Source organism: Lasioglossum baleicum, chromosome 10 (genome assembly GCF_051020765.1).
Source record: "Lasioglossum baleicum chromosome 10, iyLasBale1, whole genome shotgun sequence".
Classification (NCBI taxonomy): domain Eukaryota; kingdom Metazoa; phylum Arthropoda; class Insecta; order Hymenoptera; family Halictidae; genus Lasioglossum; species Lasioglossum baleicum.
Window position 1 is genome coordinate 6,319,503 of NC_134938.1, and position 16,786 is coordinate 6,336,288.

General features: G+C 41.5%; 1 protein-coding gene across 16 annotated transcripts in view; it reads left to right on the forward strand.

The window, feature by feature from the left end:
• The first annotated feature begins 341 nt into the window (after positions 1 to 341).
• Positions 342 to 16,786, forward strand: part of LOC143212608 (uncharacterized) — a 118,820-nt gene continuing 102,375 nt past the window's right edge. Inside the window, exons 1-4 of one of the 16 annotated variants that reach the window (XM_076431556.1) lie at positions 342 to 583; positions 4,121 to 4,558; positions 5,056 to 5,719; positions 11,868 to 12,110. In XM_076431556.1, the coding sequence (XP_076287671.1) occupies positions 5,485 to 5,719; positions 11,868 to 12,110 (478 nt within the window). In that variant the 5' untranslated portion in view covers positions 342 to 583; positions 4,121 to 4,558; positions 5,056 to 5,484. Of the gene's footprint in view, positions 584 to 4,120; positions 5,720 to 11,867; positions 12,111 to 16,786 lie in introns of all 16 variants that reach the window. The other 15 variants (XM_076431555.1, XM_076431560.1, XM_076431561.1 and 12 more) reach the window with 15 other exon arrangements.

Here is a 16,786-nt window from a genome sequence, read left to right on the forward strand (position 1 = left end):
TTCTAATAAATTCTTCTAAAGTTACAGCTGCTTATTTTTCTCACGAATGCATCGAATCCAGAGTAACAACGAACAAACACAACAGTGGAAATATTTATACAATAGCGTGTTCGACCTTCAATCATCGCCAACGCAACCATCCTCGCGATCGACGTCTCCGTCGATCCTGTAAACAATTTTTCTAGAACTACGTGACTCGGTTGCTCGAACCCCTCGACCAATCGGGACACGTTTCTCCGAAAATAAAAGTCTCCGCTCGAAACACAGCCACCCGGCGGCGCTTCCTCCTCGGCGCGTTCTCGATTTAATTTTAGCACTTACGGACTCAGTACACTCGCGAGTTTCATCGAGGCGAAACTCGGTTCGGGAACGCAGTATTCTTCAGCATCGTAGGCTCAACGTTTCCGAGGATTTGTTACATTCGTCCGAACGTAGAAACCCATCGTTGTTGGGCACGGTTTTGAAACTCGTGTGAACTCGTTCAACGTTCTACTAACTCGGAGACAGTGTCTGTGATACTGGAGGCTTGAAGGACGCACCCGAGGTTGCTTAAAATACTTTATCCGCCGTTGATAATTCCAGTGTAAGGTCCCAAAATAACGGGTTCTAAGATTTTTAATTTACGAGTATTGTTATTTTATTTCACACTGGATTTCTAGATACTTTATTTCTGTAAATATATATTGCTTAAACAGTGGCTAACAATTTGAATTGACATATTCTCGATATTTCTATAAAGTATGTAGGTCCTCGATTAACCGAATCCCGATTATAAACAAATACGCGTTTAAATATAATTACATTATAAAGGGAAATCAATTTTCAAAAATAAACAATTTATTGTGGAATATAATATACATTTTAATTATGTCCCTCGAGCCGATTAATCGAGGTCCTATTAAAATCACTTTTTGTGCTCCGTAGACCAAAATAAATATTTAATGAAACGGGAATAAATCCGAAAAAAATTCGTTGGTTCGACAAAGTACATCAGAGAGTTCTAACATGTGGCTCCATCCCCGCGCTTAGACACTTCCCCACTCTTAGCCTTCATTGCACCTCGGCTATGCGTAGTAGTGGGAAGAAGTTTGACTAATGGGGAGGAGAAAAAGTTAAAATAAAAAGTTTTAGTTTACACAAAGAGCCTCGTACGACGGACGCAGAAATTATTGAACGTGCGTGGGGTCTGCGAAGAGCGAAATTGGATGAAAACATTTGCACAACGTCGACTCGCGTCTTCCTCCGAAATATCGAAAGTGGAACCGGTAGAACTGGGTCCAAGAATATCCGCGCAAGCTCGCAAGGGCAACCGAAAGTTCAACATCCTCGAGAACGGCGTTTACCTTGCTCCGCTCTTGTCCTCCTGCGATTTTCTTGTGAAATATCGATTGGGGCTGATGCGAACCTTTCCCGTAAAAAATCGTCGATTGCGGTGACCGTTCGGAGATGATCGGAATGTTCGATAAACCGTGAACAGCGGCGCTCTCCGAGCATGTTAGTTTGCCCGGTAGGAGGAGTGAAAATTGTTCGAGACGTAACGTGGCTCGTCTGCGTGTAAATCGCGTCAGAAATATCGATAAACGCGTCACGTGCCGGCGATACTTTGTCGAAGCGGTGCGGTTCCCGTGGGTTATATATTCTTTTTTTATTTTTTATTTTTTCGTTGGTCGGTTCCCTTTCAAAAGGTCGGCGGAGAGAAAAAAGAGCGACCGGGACGGGGGCATAAAATGGCGGGTTGTTCCCCGGCGACAATTAGTCGCGATGCAAATTAAGGGTATTCATAATTTAACGCTATTGACCGCTTTTAAGCGCGCGTTAAAACGGCCCACCCCGGTTTTATATCGCGCCCGCGTAATCCGGTTTGCCGTTTCACGCGCGCGTGCAACGCTTTTTTTCTCTCTTCCCCCGTAAATTTCGTTGAATGATTTTCCACAGGCGAGAGCGGAAGCTCTTTTGATGGCTGCTTTGTGCAGAACGTGAATGGGCTAAATTGAAACTCTTCCGGGTCGGCCTGTGTACCCGCGACGCATTTCTAAAGCCGGCCCCGGCCACGATTTTTGGCTACTGATTATTATGCCCGCGACAATTACCCTCCGCCCAAGGGAACCGCCGCGGACTCGAAATTAACACGCGGCAAACTTTGCTTAACGAGCTGCACCGGATGCTTTCGAAATGGCAACGCGATCACAGAGAGCCGATACTAACCGGAGAGAATAGCCGACGAAATTTAGGGACGTTTGTATTTCAATATTTTCTATTTCTTTATTAGACAGCGGATCTTTTTATGCAAAATAAAAAATGTTCGCATTGATTGCAGAACGTGGTAGCCAAATAAAAATTGTGTTCTTCTTTTCATTATTCTATTAAATATCATGACCTGAAATATTTCTTTCTGCAAAATAAAAAATGTTCGTATTGATTGCAGAACATAGGAGCTAAATTGAAATTGTATTCTTCTTTTTATTATCCTATTAAACTGAAACTAATACATTGATGACCTGAAATATTTTTTGTACAAGCCTATTTTTCTCATAAATGCATAAAATCCGCAGTCGATTTATTAGACAGTAGATTTTTGTGCAAAATAAAAATTTTATACCTGATTTGCAACGAACTGTAGCGAAATAGAAATTTATTTTCTTTCTTAATACTTTTACTTGGTTGGAAATAATATAACAATATTTTTCAATTCTTCCAATGTTTTTACCGTTTGATATTTCCTATATCTTATTGGACAGCGGATCTTCGTGCAAAATAAAAATTTTATACCTGATTTGCAACGAACTGTAGCGAAATAGAAATTCAATTTCTTTCTGAATACATATAATAGGTTGGAAATACTATAAGAATATTTTTAAATTTTTTCTTTGTTTTCGCTGTCTCAAATTACACCTATTCATTGTGATCATAAATGCATAAAATCGGCAGATGATACAATAAAGCTTAGACCCCAGGGGCTCCCTTTCAAGATTTTATTGACTTCCTCGAAGTCTCGGAATAGAAGATACATTTTTCAGCGGTGGAAAAGTTCAATATTTAAGGAACGAGACGCGTAGATGAGATAAACGTTCGGGGGGTCATAACGGTCGCATAAATCTGAACGGACGAAGATCTGCTCGTTGGGAGAGGGGGAACCGCGCGTTCTGGCTCGAACCAGCGCGAAGTTTATCAACAGCAGTAGCGTTCTATTTGGGTCGAAAATAGAGTGCACGCACCGCTCGCTTTCTCCTGCTGTCTCTCTCGTTCTCTCGGTTAGCAGCGTTACGTCCGTTCACCCTTGTTCAAACCAAGAATATCCCCGCTGGAGGACAGAGCGGAGGGCCCTCATGCCTTTTAATCGTCACCAAACCTAGCACGAAACAGAAACCACGGTTTCCAAGCCTCTTCTGGCTTGTGAAAGTATCGTGATGCTTGGATTTACGACTTCGAACCGTTGCGTTGCATACGTATACACTCGAAGGCCACGTATTGTTTCATTTATTTTTTCATCCGGTTATCAATCAACCCCTCGATAATTTGGGCCCTTAATTATGAAATTTTCAAGATATTTAAAGGAAAAGGATATTAACACTAAATATCTTCCATATAATTTTGAAATAACAAGCACTATTTAACGGTTGATTTTTTGACACTATCGTAAAAATTACATTAAATTTTTTTTTAATTTTGACCTACACCACTTTCATAATTACTGGAATTTTTAAACCATTTTTTCCGAATATTATTATTCAGTCACTTAAAATGACGATAACTTTTTCAACATCCTACATATATTTTTATCTATTTAATTATCCTGTTTTTACACATATTTACCGTCGTTTCGAGCATCTTTCGGCAGACAAGAGCTCTCGTGTTATTTCCACTGAGAGGAATGCCGAAAGAATATGATCAGAATTTCAACAATTTGAACGGAATTTTGGTAGGTGCCTTATTAGTTGAATTCCTGTCGAGCTTCTATTGTATACATTGCTGTGCGCCATGGGAATTATATGAACAGTTCAAGCTAAAAGAGATCGTAGTTAAATGAACACGCGTTTATAAAATCTTCTGATAAATGTGACTTATTTTCATTGATTTTTCTCACCAATTTATTCAACTCAAGACATTTCACTGATTTTAGATATGCAAGCTGTAAACGCAAGCATTCAAATACTTTCCCACTCGACCGTGTATTTAAAGCAACCACGGTGCATTCGAAGACCTCCCTCCACCGTGAAACCGTAAACTTTCAGCTGCGACGCTATCACTATATTCGATCTTGACTGCGAACCAGATTCGTCCGAATGCGGTGTCGTGGAACAGTGACGATTTAGTCCGCGAGTGTTCCTTGAAATCATACCCAAGAATAGTGATCGGAGTGTCCGTCTCAAGGAATAGTCTCCTGGTGGAAAGTTAAACATCGTATTCAGTGGTGGAAGGTTAGATATGCGGACAATCTGCACGGTTAAGTTTACACACAATTCAATACTATTATTCAACTGGGAAAAGCGAACATGCGTTTACAATGTATGTTGAAAGTCTCAACAATGTCAACTACAATACTACGTACGCAGGAAAGGTTAAAAAAAAAATGAACCTTGCCTTGATTTTTTGTGGAAAGAATTATACGTTTACAATTTTAATATGTGCAATTTCTTGAGTATCGAGGACGATGACTTTTGGTCTCAACCATTTTTTTCTCACATTACCTGAAGTGCCTGAAAAATGGGAAACAAATTTTTGTTTATAATAATGACGTACTTTATCATCGACTCGGAGCGCCAATTGCTCTTGAGTGGTATTGTAAACAGTACGATTTCATTATAAAAAAAAATTGTTTTGTTTCTTATGCATGTCCAATTGGTGTTCCGTGAGTCGATGACGTATAGTCGGCTACCCCCACCCGGCCAACGGTTTGGGCGATAAAGGGGGAAGCCGATCCTACGTCATCGACTCTGAAGGAACAATTGTCCAGGCGTGCTTTATAGTATTGTTCTCGAGTCAGTTTTCGGAAGAGGGTATCCCGCTCTCGCGCGAGTGTAACTGCTGGCTTGTGCTGTAAATTTAACCGTGCAGTGTAGCGTCGGAGGTCCGGCAGAGGACCGTGACAATGTGATATCGCGGAGGCTGGCAGCGTGTCCGAGCCGAGGCGAGCAGGAAGTCGGCGTCGAAAATGTGAGCCACGCGTGCACGTGGTGCCAAAAGTGAACTCGGGAACGATCTTGGCACGGGCCAAAGAGAAAGAGAACGAGCGTAGGCGCGGACTTTCCTCGACCAAGTGGACCGTCGAAACAGTGTCGCCCGTGAAACCCGGAGCCGCCGGAACGATAACAGTGAAAACTTCTTCTCCCCGTTGCATCCGGGGCAGGGACGGAAGAAGCGCGGTGAAAAATTATTTTTACCTCGGCTCGAGGTCGCTACCGTGACTTTCTAGCAGTCGAGGGTTCGCGGTGGAACCCGCGAGAATTCATTGCCACGCTTTCCGGCCATCGAACGACCAAACAAATGTCGAGGATGCTGCGACTCGAGCTGGTGGGGATCCTGCTTTTGGCCTGCACCCAGATCCTCACGGAACACCGCAACTTCTATCAACCCAGAACTCAATATGGTCACTACTCCAGGTTCCACGAGTTCCCAGAACGACCGACCAGAGAGGTAAAGGTGAAACAAGGACTTCTACGCGGCATGGTCGTTCAGCCGAGGTCCAATCACGACCTGCAACCCGTCGACGTATTCCTCGGTGAGTAACCGACACGTTCTCCAATCGTGAAACCCACCCGCTGTGTTCAGATACAATGATCAAAAAGTTTTTGCGGTTCCACGCGATTCGCGATACCTGCTCGATGAATAGAAGTGCTAATGGGAAATAGGCGACGAGTTCCGCGCGCTTTTCGCCGCTGAATTTTCACCGAAAGCTTTCGGGCGACGTCTCTGTGCACAGTGCTGGTGGACACGTACATAATGGACCACGTGAATCCTTGAAAAACCGGAATACGTTTTCGAAAAGCGCGCCAAACCAGTTCAGCTTTTCTGGGAAGCTAGAAGGATTCATTTAGCAGGTGAAAAATTGGGTTGGGATCCATAAGAAAATAGTTGCTGTTCGAGAGTATGCAAACACTTTCTTCATTTCGAATTTCAATTTTTAATTTCAATTGCTTCAAATTCGTTCAACATAAAAATTGCTCACATCCCTTAACGACTTTGTTACATTAAACAAAAATTCTTTACTGTTTTATATATCGCCCAACCAGATTCTTCATAAATGCATAAAGATCCACTGTCTACTGATCAGAAAAGGATCTAGGATTTTCCAATTCGTTGCAAAAGGATATACCCTCTCGTCCTGACACTAGGGGGTAGAGAGGGGATGGAGATTTTCTTATTTCGAAATAAACATCGTCGTCTTGTACCGAAAGAAAACTTGTTAACTGTTGCAGCATGGACCCCTTTCATTCGCGGACTCACAGAAATAGAACACTATCATGGAAATAATTCCACACAGACTTTCAATCACTGTCAAGTGGCAACAGTCTCTTTTAATAACTTTTAACACAGACGTCGCGCACGGTCAAGTAGGCTAATTCCCGCTAACAAGTTGGATCCCCAAAAATGATCCACCAGCGAGAGAGATTTTCCCTCTTCCCTGAAAATTCTCCTACGTCCTTTAAACCCGCCGGCGAAGTCAATCACAGCCATAGAAATCCGCTCACAATCATCCCGAACAGCAAGTTCGGAAGTTCGGTGGGGCCCAATCACCGGCAACCCTTCGCGTCCCTGCGTCCCGATGTAACCCCCCGGTCCGGAGAGGAACGATAACACGCCCGGTTTCCGTGTGCCGATACGGTGAACTTTGGCCCCGGCTCGGCGAAACTTTCCTCGCAGCTGCATCAGCTTTCACCCGTTCGCATTACCGCTACGTATCCGCGCTTCGGGAATCTCGATACGTCAAAAGCCACCGAAAACGAGAGCCGCGCTGGCTATTTTCGGAATAGACGCGCGCGTGCTCTTTTCTTCATCGTGTCGCGCGTGCACAACCCGAGTTCCGCGGGAGCCGCTGACATTCTTTGGCGTCGATTCTGCCATGAACGCTTGCCACTCCTCGAATACGTTCCTCTGTGAATACTCTGTGCGACAAAGAGCACTTTTTGCATTGTTTTTAACATTTTCTTGTAACATTTTGTTGTAAATCCTGGTCGAAAGAAATAGGAAAAACTCAAAAATTCGAAAAAACGCGGATTCCGTAGTTGTAGGGGTCAGGTGACGCTTGAAAAATCGTGTTTTGGGTTTAATGGCAAATTTTAGGCTCTTCCGAATATGGAACGGTGGTAGTAAAAGGGTAGCAACCCTTTAACGAGGGGGTACAGATCTGGAATTCTACAAAATTGCTTTTCAGGCAAAGAACAATTGAAGGGGTGGATGGATAAAGGTGTCAAGTAACAATTGTTTGTTTTCTGTGAAAGAGTTTTTAACAAAATATGTTGTCCTTTTTTGATGAATGAAGATAATAACACAAATCAATTACAAATATTGTATATTGTTATGATTAATCTCTAATACAAAAAAAGATAATTATTTGTTGACCTCCTGGTCCAGTACAGGTGAAGTACAAAGTAATTAGCTCCTTCTTCCATGCAAATGACACCTTTATCCATCCACCCCTTCAATTTAACAGTTTGTTAACCTCCACTCAAAATTGCTGTGCCATTATTCAAAATATTATTGAGACCTCCGACTCGAGGTCAGTCAAGGTCATCGAAGGTCATCTACGATGGAAAATACTTGAAACTGAAGCGAATATATTTTAAATTCTATTAAATGTTCGTTCACGTTACAAGCAGAGTAAAACGCTCGCCAAACTTTGTTAAACACGTTGACGATTGTGTAGCACTACTGTTTTAAAATTCGCCGAGTTACAAGAGGGGTTGAAAGAGTAATCGCTGTAACGTATCTAAAATTTTCAATTTACATCTGAACGAACGAATAACTTTTAAACGAAATTGCAGACCTTGTTTTACGGTCGCCCGATGTTCGACAGTTAAATATAATATTTCACTGCGTTGAATTTGAAAAAGCTGCGAATGCCAGGAACGCACGAAATCCGCGGTGTGGTACTAATTTTACAATGAACTGCTAGATGCTATCAATGTCTGGACAATTACAACAATTATATGCTTTCACGATCGGAATATTTGGCGAGGTTGGGAATATTCCAACCGTGATCAATAAAATTCTCGTTTCACAAAAAAAAGAGGAAAAAACTAAACGCTTATTTGTGTGAATAACGAGGTTTGGAACTCTGTTGTAATCGGTGAATGAAACACCGGTACGAAGCCTCCAATTACATGAACTTTACCGTGCCCTTCTACCTTTTGGCTATCTCTCCAATGGATTGTTGAATCCTCGTAGTAATCAGGGATCCCGTTCTACCGAACACAAAGCTTAAATCAATTTCTTCCGCACGGCGGGAGGCATCACGGGCCCGTAATGTAAACAGCGAGTTCAAAGGCAAAACGGAAGCAACGAGGCATGTATTGATTCGTAATGAAGTTACGCTACAGGTTCTTTCCATTGGAACCCTTGGAATACGGGGCAGAGCGCAGCTGAGCACTTCGATACTTATTTAAAAGTAGCCGCGTCCATCGGCAATTCCTGTTCAGTCTGAAATTATCGAGTGGTTGGTTGCATTGTTGAACACAAGTCGACTCTATTGTTAAACTCGTTCCAAGTCCTGGTTTTTCACTTTCAAAATATTCTTTTCCCTGCATTTGTTTCAAGTACAATTCAACACAGTTGATCAATGCAGAGAACGTGTACATCAAATCTGACCAAAATATTCTATACAATGGACCTTCGATTATCCGTGCTAATTAGCGGAACATGATTGTTCGGATTATACAACAATTACATATTGTAGTTTCAGTGCTGAGCTTAGTCCTTATTGAAGCGTAGCGTATGCAGAGTTGGGCAAAAATTTTATTTAAACAAAAGTTGCGAATAAAGTGGGTTCAAAACCCATTTGGAAGAAAGCCACTTTATCCGAAATTTTCATTCAAATAAAATTTTTGCCCAATTCTGAGAGCGTATGGATTGGTTTAGCGCAAGCTCATTCTTTGTGGAAAGTATACAGACGACAAAGAATTCGAACATCAGAGGCCCGGATAATCGAGGCTCTACTGTGTTTTAATTATTATTCTTATATGTTATAATTTCGGCTTCTAGACCTGTTCATAATCATTCCACAATTTCTCAATCTCTTTTTTCCAGCATTCATTCAAATAGCATATGTATAAATTTAATTTTGCATTGAAATAATATCGTATAGTGGCTGCACCTAATCAAAATAAAACGATCAAATCAAGCTGGAAGCTTGTACTCTTTAATTAAATTTTGTTGAGGACAAGTAAGCGTCCAGTGATTTATGGACGGGAGTGCACGCTCATTCGTAATATTCTAGATTCGTTCGGGACATTCCGAAGAATGTAGCACCTCTTCCATAACTGTTGCTCGGCAGCCAGTTTTCACAGTTACGGAGAGTATACTATCATTTTGACGGAGCAAGATCGGCTCATGTTTGTACCTAATTCTTCTTTTAATCATAACGAAATATTCGAATACGTCAGGCGTCCTATCATTCCATCGGCCCCAAATAAAAGTAACGATAAACGTATCGAGCGTGGCGCACACAGAGAGACTGAGCGGATAAGCGTATCGATGATCGCGCTCGCGAGATATCATATTTTCATCTGATGCAGCAGCGATCGCAACACTTGGGGGAGTTTCGATGTGTGTAAAGAATGCGATCGGGGGAAAAATAGGCTGCTTCGCATTCACGGGGGGTGGTGGTCGTGTCTATATTCGGTATTCAATATGTCAGCCGGCGTTCTCCGATCGGTCGAAAGAGCTTCATTGTTCTCCGAAAAAGAGGCTCTTCTCTACTCCCCGCTCCACCCCCGCCGCTGGAAAGATGATCCGGCGCGAACCGTCGCGCAGGCAATCACCGTAAAGTTTTATTGGGCTCGGTGTTGGATCGATTAAATTGATCGGGCTCTCGGTCCGGCATCCGTGTTAACACGATCCACCTTGGCGGAAAGGATCCCGGGCGATCCATTTTATCCAATTCCCGGGTAAATTGGATTCCCGGGTCCGAGAGCAGGCTTCTACGTAAAATATTAAATCGCGGCTTGTCTGAGTGGGTGGCGCAAATCGAAAGGCTTGATTCGGAACGGCTGAGGCGGCGGAGACGCCGCGCGGCCGGATTAAAAACGTATGGATCGCTCGCGTCGAAATTGGAACGACCTTGAAAAAGTTTGATTGGCCATCGGAGAAGTTAAATGGTGGCGTTCGACGGCCGCCCCTCGCACAGCTGTTGTCTCGAGTTTTTCAGACTCGCCGGGGATAATTAAGAACCCTCCGTCGAGATATCGGCCCGTTATCGAACTACCCGTAATTCCCTGTTTTAGGAGTCGATAAAACCGGTCCGGTCCACTCGGGTATCTCTTATTTCGCTTCCGAGATAACTAGTTACGTAATTAACCTACCGTATATTGTGCTCGAGTCATTAACGACTCATTATTTCGAGGCCAGAAAACGGGGAGTAATTATATATATTGTTTTACGGTCGGAATTCGTTGTTTTTCGGCATACTGAGGAGCGCGAGTCATTAGTGCACTGCGGGTCTTCATGCACAATTATTTGCCGCAGGTTATTTTGCTTGCAAATCAAAAACATGTTGCTAGTGAGTCATTGTTATTTTATTTTGAATAATTTTCTGCCTCACATTTTCCAATTTGTTTCGGAAATTCTGGGTCCCAGGTAAAATTGAACCACAGACGAATTGGGGCATCGATAGGGGATTATGTTAGTGAATAGCCTCTGAATTGTAGTACTAAGAGGGTTAAAAAGGATTATTTACAAAAGTAAAAACATGAGGATGAGGACGTCAACAATGCCCGTGACTGAATGGGAAGATGGATCACCCACTCGATAGCTTATCAACCAAAAACGTTTTCTGCCTACCCTCTACTTTCGCCGGAAGGGTAGTTACAGGGAAACATCGGTTTATCGATTTTTAATCCACTTTTCCTATTTAATTGCCTGTGAAAATCCTGCAAAAATTGAGATATGGTGGGTATTGGGACACATGGTAGAGATTTTCCCCAATCATTTTGTTGTAAATCCTGGTACTAAAAAATCGGTAACACCGATAAATTCAGAAAAACAGCGGATTCCTTAGTTGTAGGTATTAGGTAACGCTTGAAAAAATTGTGTTTGGATTTGATTTTAAATTTTTCAATTCAACAAGCTTTTTTAAAATTTATCTATTTAAAGAACATCAGCAATTAAGCTTTTAATTGTGCAGACACTAACTGGTAATTTTTGTTCTTCATAAAAGCTTTTGAAAGTATAGATTCTTGATAGTTTCAGAAGAGAAATCGATATTGCAAAACTTTTCAACCCCCTACAACAATCCCTTTTGAAAGCTCGATCCGGAACCTCGAATTCTTTAGTTGTAGGCGTAGGAATTAGGTGACGCTTGGAAAAATCGTGTTTCAATTTAATTTGAAATTTTCCAATTGGACAGCTTTGTTAAAATTTATCTATTTTAAGAACATCAGCAATTAAGCTATTAATTGAGCAGACACTAGCTGGTAATTCCTGTTCTTCGTAAAAGTTTTTGAAAATGTTCTTGATGGTTTAAGAAGGGAAATCGATATTATAAAATTTTTCAACCCGCCACAAGTATGGTTTTTAGAAGCTCGTCAAAAACCAAGCGTAAACTGCCGGGCAAAGCGGAGAAACCTTTCAAACTGCGTCCGAAGGGTGACCCGAGCACCTCTGGCCGAAACCGATTACCAATTGACAATCACGATCGCCACTCGATGTTCCAGGAGTGCCGTACGCGGAGTCGCCAGTCGGATCCTTAAGGTTCTCACCCCCGAGATCACCGGAACCATGGTGGGGTGTGCGACCATCCCTGGAATTCGCCCCCGTCTGCCCGCAAGTGACGCCGAAGCTGCAGGATGAGGCGAAACCGGTCCGGTACGAGTACCTGGAGAAGCTGTTGCCTTATCTGAAGAACCAGAGCGAGGACTGCCTCTACCTGAACATCTACGCGCCCCATCAGCCCGAAGGTGAGCGATCTCTCCCAACCGGGATTAATTGTTTCGAAGATTCTCGGCGGTCGCTCGATGGCAGTTCGGAATCGAGTTCCACTGGCCCGGTCGAGGACCAGTTAGCCGTTCCGGACGTGTTTCACGAGGCAGCCCGGTCGATTTGTCAAACTATTAATGGCCACCCCAAACGCTTCCACCTTCCGAATAAATTGGATACACCGGCTCCGCCATTTTCTTTGAAATTATTCTTCGCATTTATACAAATCTTTCTAATGAAACATCGTTTTAACTCTGACAAGATTCGAGGATGTGTTCAAGGCTAGTTGAGATACTTGAGAAATTATTGCAGCATTTCAATTTTTACATTTATTTTTTATTAGACTGCGGATTTTTATGCATTTATGAAGAAATTGGCCGAGTGTAATATGAAACAGTAAAAGATCCGAAAAATTTAAGAATATCGTAATGTTTGCAACGCAACATAATTATTAAGGGATGAAATCAATTTTTATTTTACTGCTTCCGACAACTTTGGAAGAGTTCAAAATTTTATAATAATCCGGGGAAACGTGGTATCGAGTGGCTCAGAATAGGATTGAAGCGACCTATGACATCTAGGGGAGCATAATTTAATTGTTCAAATTGGTATTGATCCTTCCGGTTACCGCGAACCCAAATTCAAACAGCACAATTTTAGCTCTCTATTGGCTTATACTTGACATGAACACGGTCACTTAAAATATCCAGCTAGAGATTTATATTTTATAAGTAAAACTTATTTAATCAATCAAAGCCAAGCATAAAAGGTCATGGAGGAGTTGCTATTGAAAAGCATCCTGACATTTGATTAAGCGATCACCCAATTAGGATCTTAAATATAGGATCCATTTCCAGATCCGTACGCAGATAGTCTCGGACTGATTTATAGAAAATAGAATAGAAAATCAGAGGATTTTATTATATTCCAAAGTGGATGACTTCTTCGAACATTTGATCAGTACCGAACTCCAGAAGATCAAGAATATCATGAACGTGTAAAGTTCGGGTCTGCAGAGATCGGATACGTCGCGGCGGGAACTCTGAGTGAAATGAAAATGACGGAAAGATAACAGGGAAAGAATTTACGAGGCAATAAATGCGGAGGCTCGCGCGATTCGTGTGTAACGAAGAATTCTCGTAAAAAGCTCTCCCCCCTCCCGATTAATCGTCGCCGGGGCGCCGATTTCATGGATCAGCTCGCGAACCACGGCCCTGAAGAATATATTCCCCGCTTTACTGCTGTTTACGATCACCCTGTTATTGCCGTCAGATAACACTATATTATCGCAAGCAGGAGACTTGTGACCAATAATATCACAGCCAGCGTGGACGTTCAGAGTTGCACAGAAAAGCTGCCGGAATGGCGACCAATAAATAATCGTTCCGGGCGTTTCGACGCTCTGTCAGAAGCTGCATAAAATAATAAGATCAACTCACGTGCCTAGCATTTGTAAATTTTCAATTTATCTTTTTCCTTGCAGAATCAACCCCTTTTCGGTAGTATCACAGATCACCCTATATAAATACTAGGGGTGGGTACCCTATAATTTCGGGTACAGGCCCACCCCTAGTATTTATACAGAGTAAATATTGTTTAAATCAATTACAAGAAGTTCTAAATTTTCCATTAATTTTTTTTCCTTGCAGAATCCACCCCTTTTCGGTTGGAACACCCTGTATAAATACTAGGGGTGGGTGGGTACCCTATATTTCGGGTACTCGAGTACACGCCCACCCCTAGGATTTATAACCGGAAAGGGGCGGATTCTGCGAGGAGAAAAAATGAATAGAAAATTTGGAAATTCTTGTACTTGATTTAAAAAATATCCACTCTGTATTTTTGACAGCTGCTCGTGTAGAATCATCCCCTCCACCACAAAGCCACCATGAATAACGGAAATATTCTAGGTCACATGCAAATATGCAGTAGTCAAAATAGTTTCGCGAGCAAACGGAAATCAGAAGACGCGAGATTCGGCGCACAGTCAGCTCGCAATTAGAAGTGTAACAATCCTTGCTTAGAACAAATATTTCCGCTTAATCCGCCGCGAGCCAACTACACGGAAATGTTCGTTAAATATTGAAGAAAGGGTGGAGTTGTCTAATCAGAGATTCGAGGCTCTGGCGAACCCAACGTCATACAATTCCCACTGTCGATGCTTTCAGATGTAAGCCGCGACCTTTTAAGAGCTTTAAAGATGAGGACCATATTTGCGGAAGGGTTTATTACGATTTCACACTGTCTTTAATGCGGCTTCCATTCAGGAATAAATATTTTTCTCTCGACAAAATCAAAAGTATTCTACGAAGCACGCTTCCTTTATCTTGACGGTGCTAAATCCAGCAAAACGCTAATAAAATTCTGTGAAATATTTCATTCTTTCTGTGGGAGCAAAAAATTATCCGGTTAATTTCGAACAACGAAGAAGCTCGTTACGTTTTTAATTGCTCGAAATTCTACAGTTCGAACAGCATCGATTCATAAAAAACGTATCCGATCGGTCATTTATTTTTCCAGTACATTTTCCCAATAAACTTTATTACCAAATAATTCATCACGATTATTATGACTTATTGCCGTGCAATTTGCGCTATTATACGCTCCGTGAAACGAATGAGCAACCAGTTTTAATACGTGACTCAAATAAAACGGTGCCGCGCATTTACATGAAAGTTGAATCAATAAAATTTGTGACGGAGAGTGCGTCTACTATGTATATGTTAAATAACACATAAATTACATGTGAGAAATGCAGGCTGTAAAGATTTGCCTAGGATGCAATACGGAAAATTATATTTTTAGAGGAGTCATTGTTATGAGGATTAGACAACGCGAATGAGAAGGTGACTTCGAAATCTCAAAAAACGCCATATTTTTCATTCTGCACGATGCAAGTTTTTTGCTTGCCAACAAAACGGAATTATTAAATGAAAACTGAGAAACGAATGTTTCCATTTCTCCATGTTGCAAAACGATTAAAATCTTTTCGATACTTTCGTATCCGTATATTGCATATTTTCCATAAGCGAACGATACGAATATCCGTCGGTGAAATAATAAATCTTTATTTACAAACGGGAACGCCACCCATCCGTGAATGACAACACCTGCGAGGCAAAGGTCGCAAAGTTACTAGATAGATTGAAAAATTCAATGCGAGCGAAACATTCAACGGTGTGTCTTAACGCATCGTCGACTTCGAAGAATCATCGACGACATCAAAGAGAAAATCTTCGAAAAAGGGCTGGGGGAAAAACACGCATCTCAAGGGTTTGCAACGTCGCATTGTTATCTTACAAGAAGTTTACGCTGTTGCACGAACGAATTTTGCATCGTTGTTCCGGCACTGATGTTTTAGTTATTTAACAACACCTAGCTGATAACGACGTGCAACTGTTGGGTGCAGTCGCAATGTTTCGTCACTTGGAAAGTGGAATATGTTTGCCTAATGGAAACGCCATTCAACCCTTTGCACTCGGAGCTAGTTTAACTCGAGAATTAAACATTTCTTCCGATATGAAGTTCATACAATAAATGTTTAGTAATTGATTAGTGGACATAGCGGATTTTATGCATTTTTTACGAGAATGAGCTCAGAGTTTGGCAAAAATTTAATCAACTATTCACGAATAAATTTCTACTTCAATCGATAATCGCAATTAAAAATTAATCTCCTAGTTTAGTCGTTAATTGCGGTTAATTAATTAACGATTCAATACCTATTAATCGTTAATACAATCTCTGTTTACGTGGTTTTATGTTTTTTTCGACGATTTCTTTTTTTAATCAACGATTGACGATTAACTTCATCAATCGATTAAATCAATCGTCGATATTTCAATGATTACCTTTTTTCACTCATCGATTTCAATCAATCAATCTTGTTTAAAATGTTTATCGATTAATGCCCAACTCTGGTGTAATTTAAAACAGTAAAGATATTGGAAGAATTTAAAAACACTGATATGTTATTTCCAATGTATCAAACATATTCGGACAGAAAATAAATTTCTATTTCACCCGAGTTTGTTGCAGTCCAGGTAGAACCAGATAGTCACCAACATGTTTAACACTAAACCTACCACGAGGGGTAAATTGACCCATATTAGATTTTTTATTTGATAATTATTGAGATTGTAAATGTGTTTCCATGGGAATTGATTGAACACATGTTTTAACTCCAGTATATATTATAGTAAAAATAAATGTAATCTTGTTATTTTTATAATACTGTACACATCGCTCACTTTTGATGGTCGGTATGTTTAGTGTTAATAATCTGAACAATATGTTGAACGACGCGACGGTGCAGCAGTTTTTAGTGGTGACTCCGAAAAAAAAGATAGTTCCTTTACCTATTTGTTGAAGTTGAAATTTTGGTGCTTATTTAAACGCGCGCGCACATTAGTAGGAACAAGTGCAATAGACGTATCGTTGCACGGTGCGCCAATGCAAACGGTCTGCGTCGACATTAAGCGAATTATCGTGCCACCAGGGGAAACACGTTCGGGCCACAAAGGCAAATGATCCGCAACAAAGACCGATCCCAGCCGCGCTTATGATACACAACGTGATCCGCTGCGGCAACCCCGGTATTTTTCGTGGGTCGCGATTCCGCGCACGAGACACGATAATTTGAAATAATTCCGTCGAT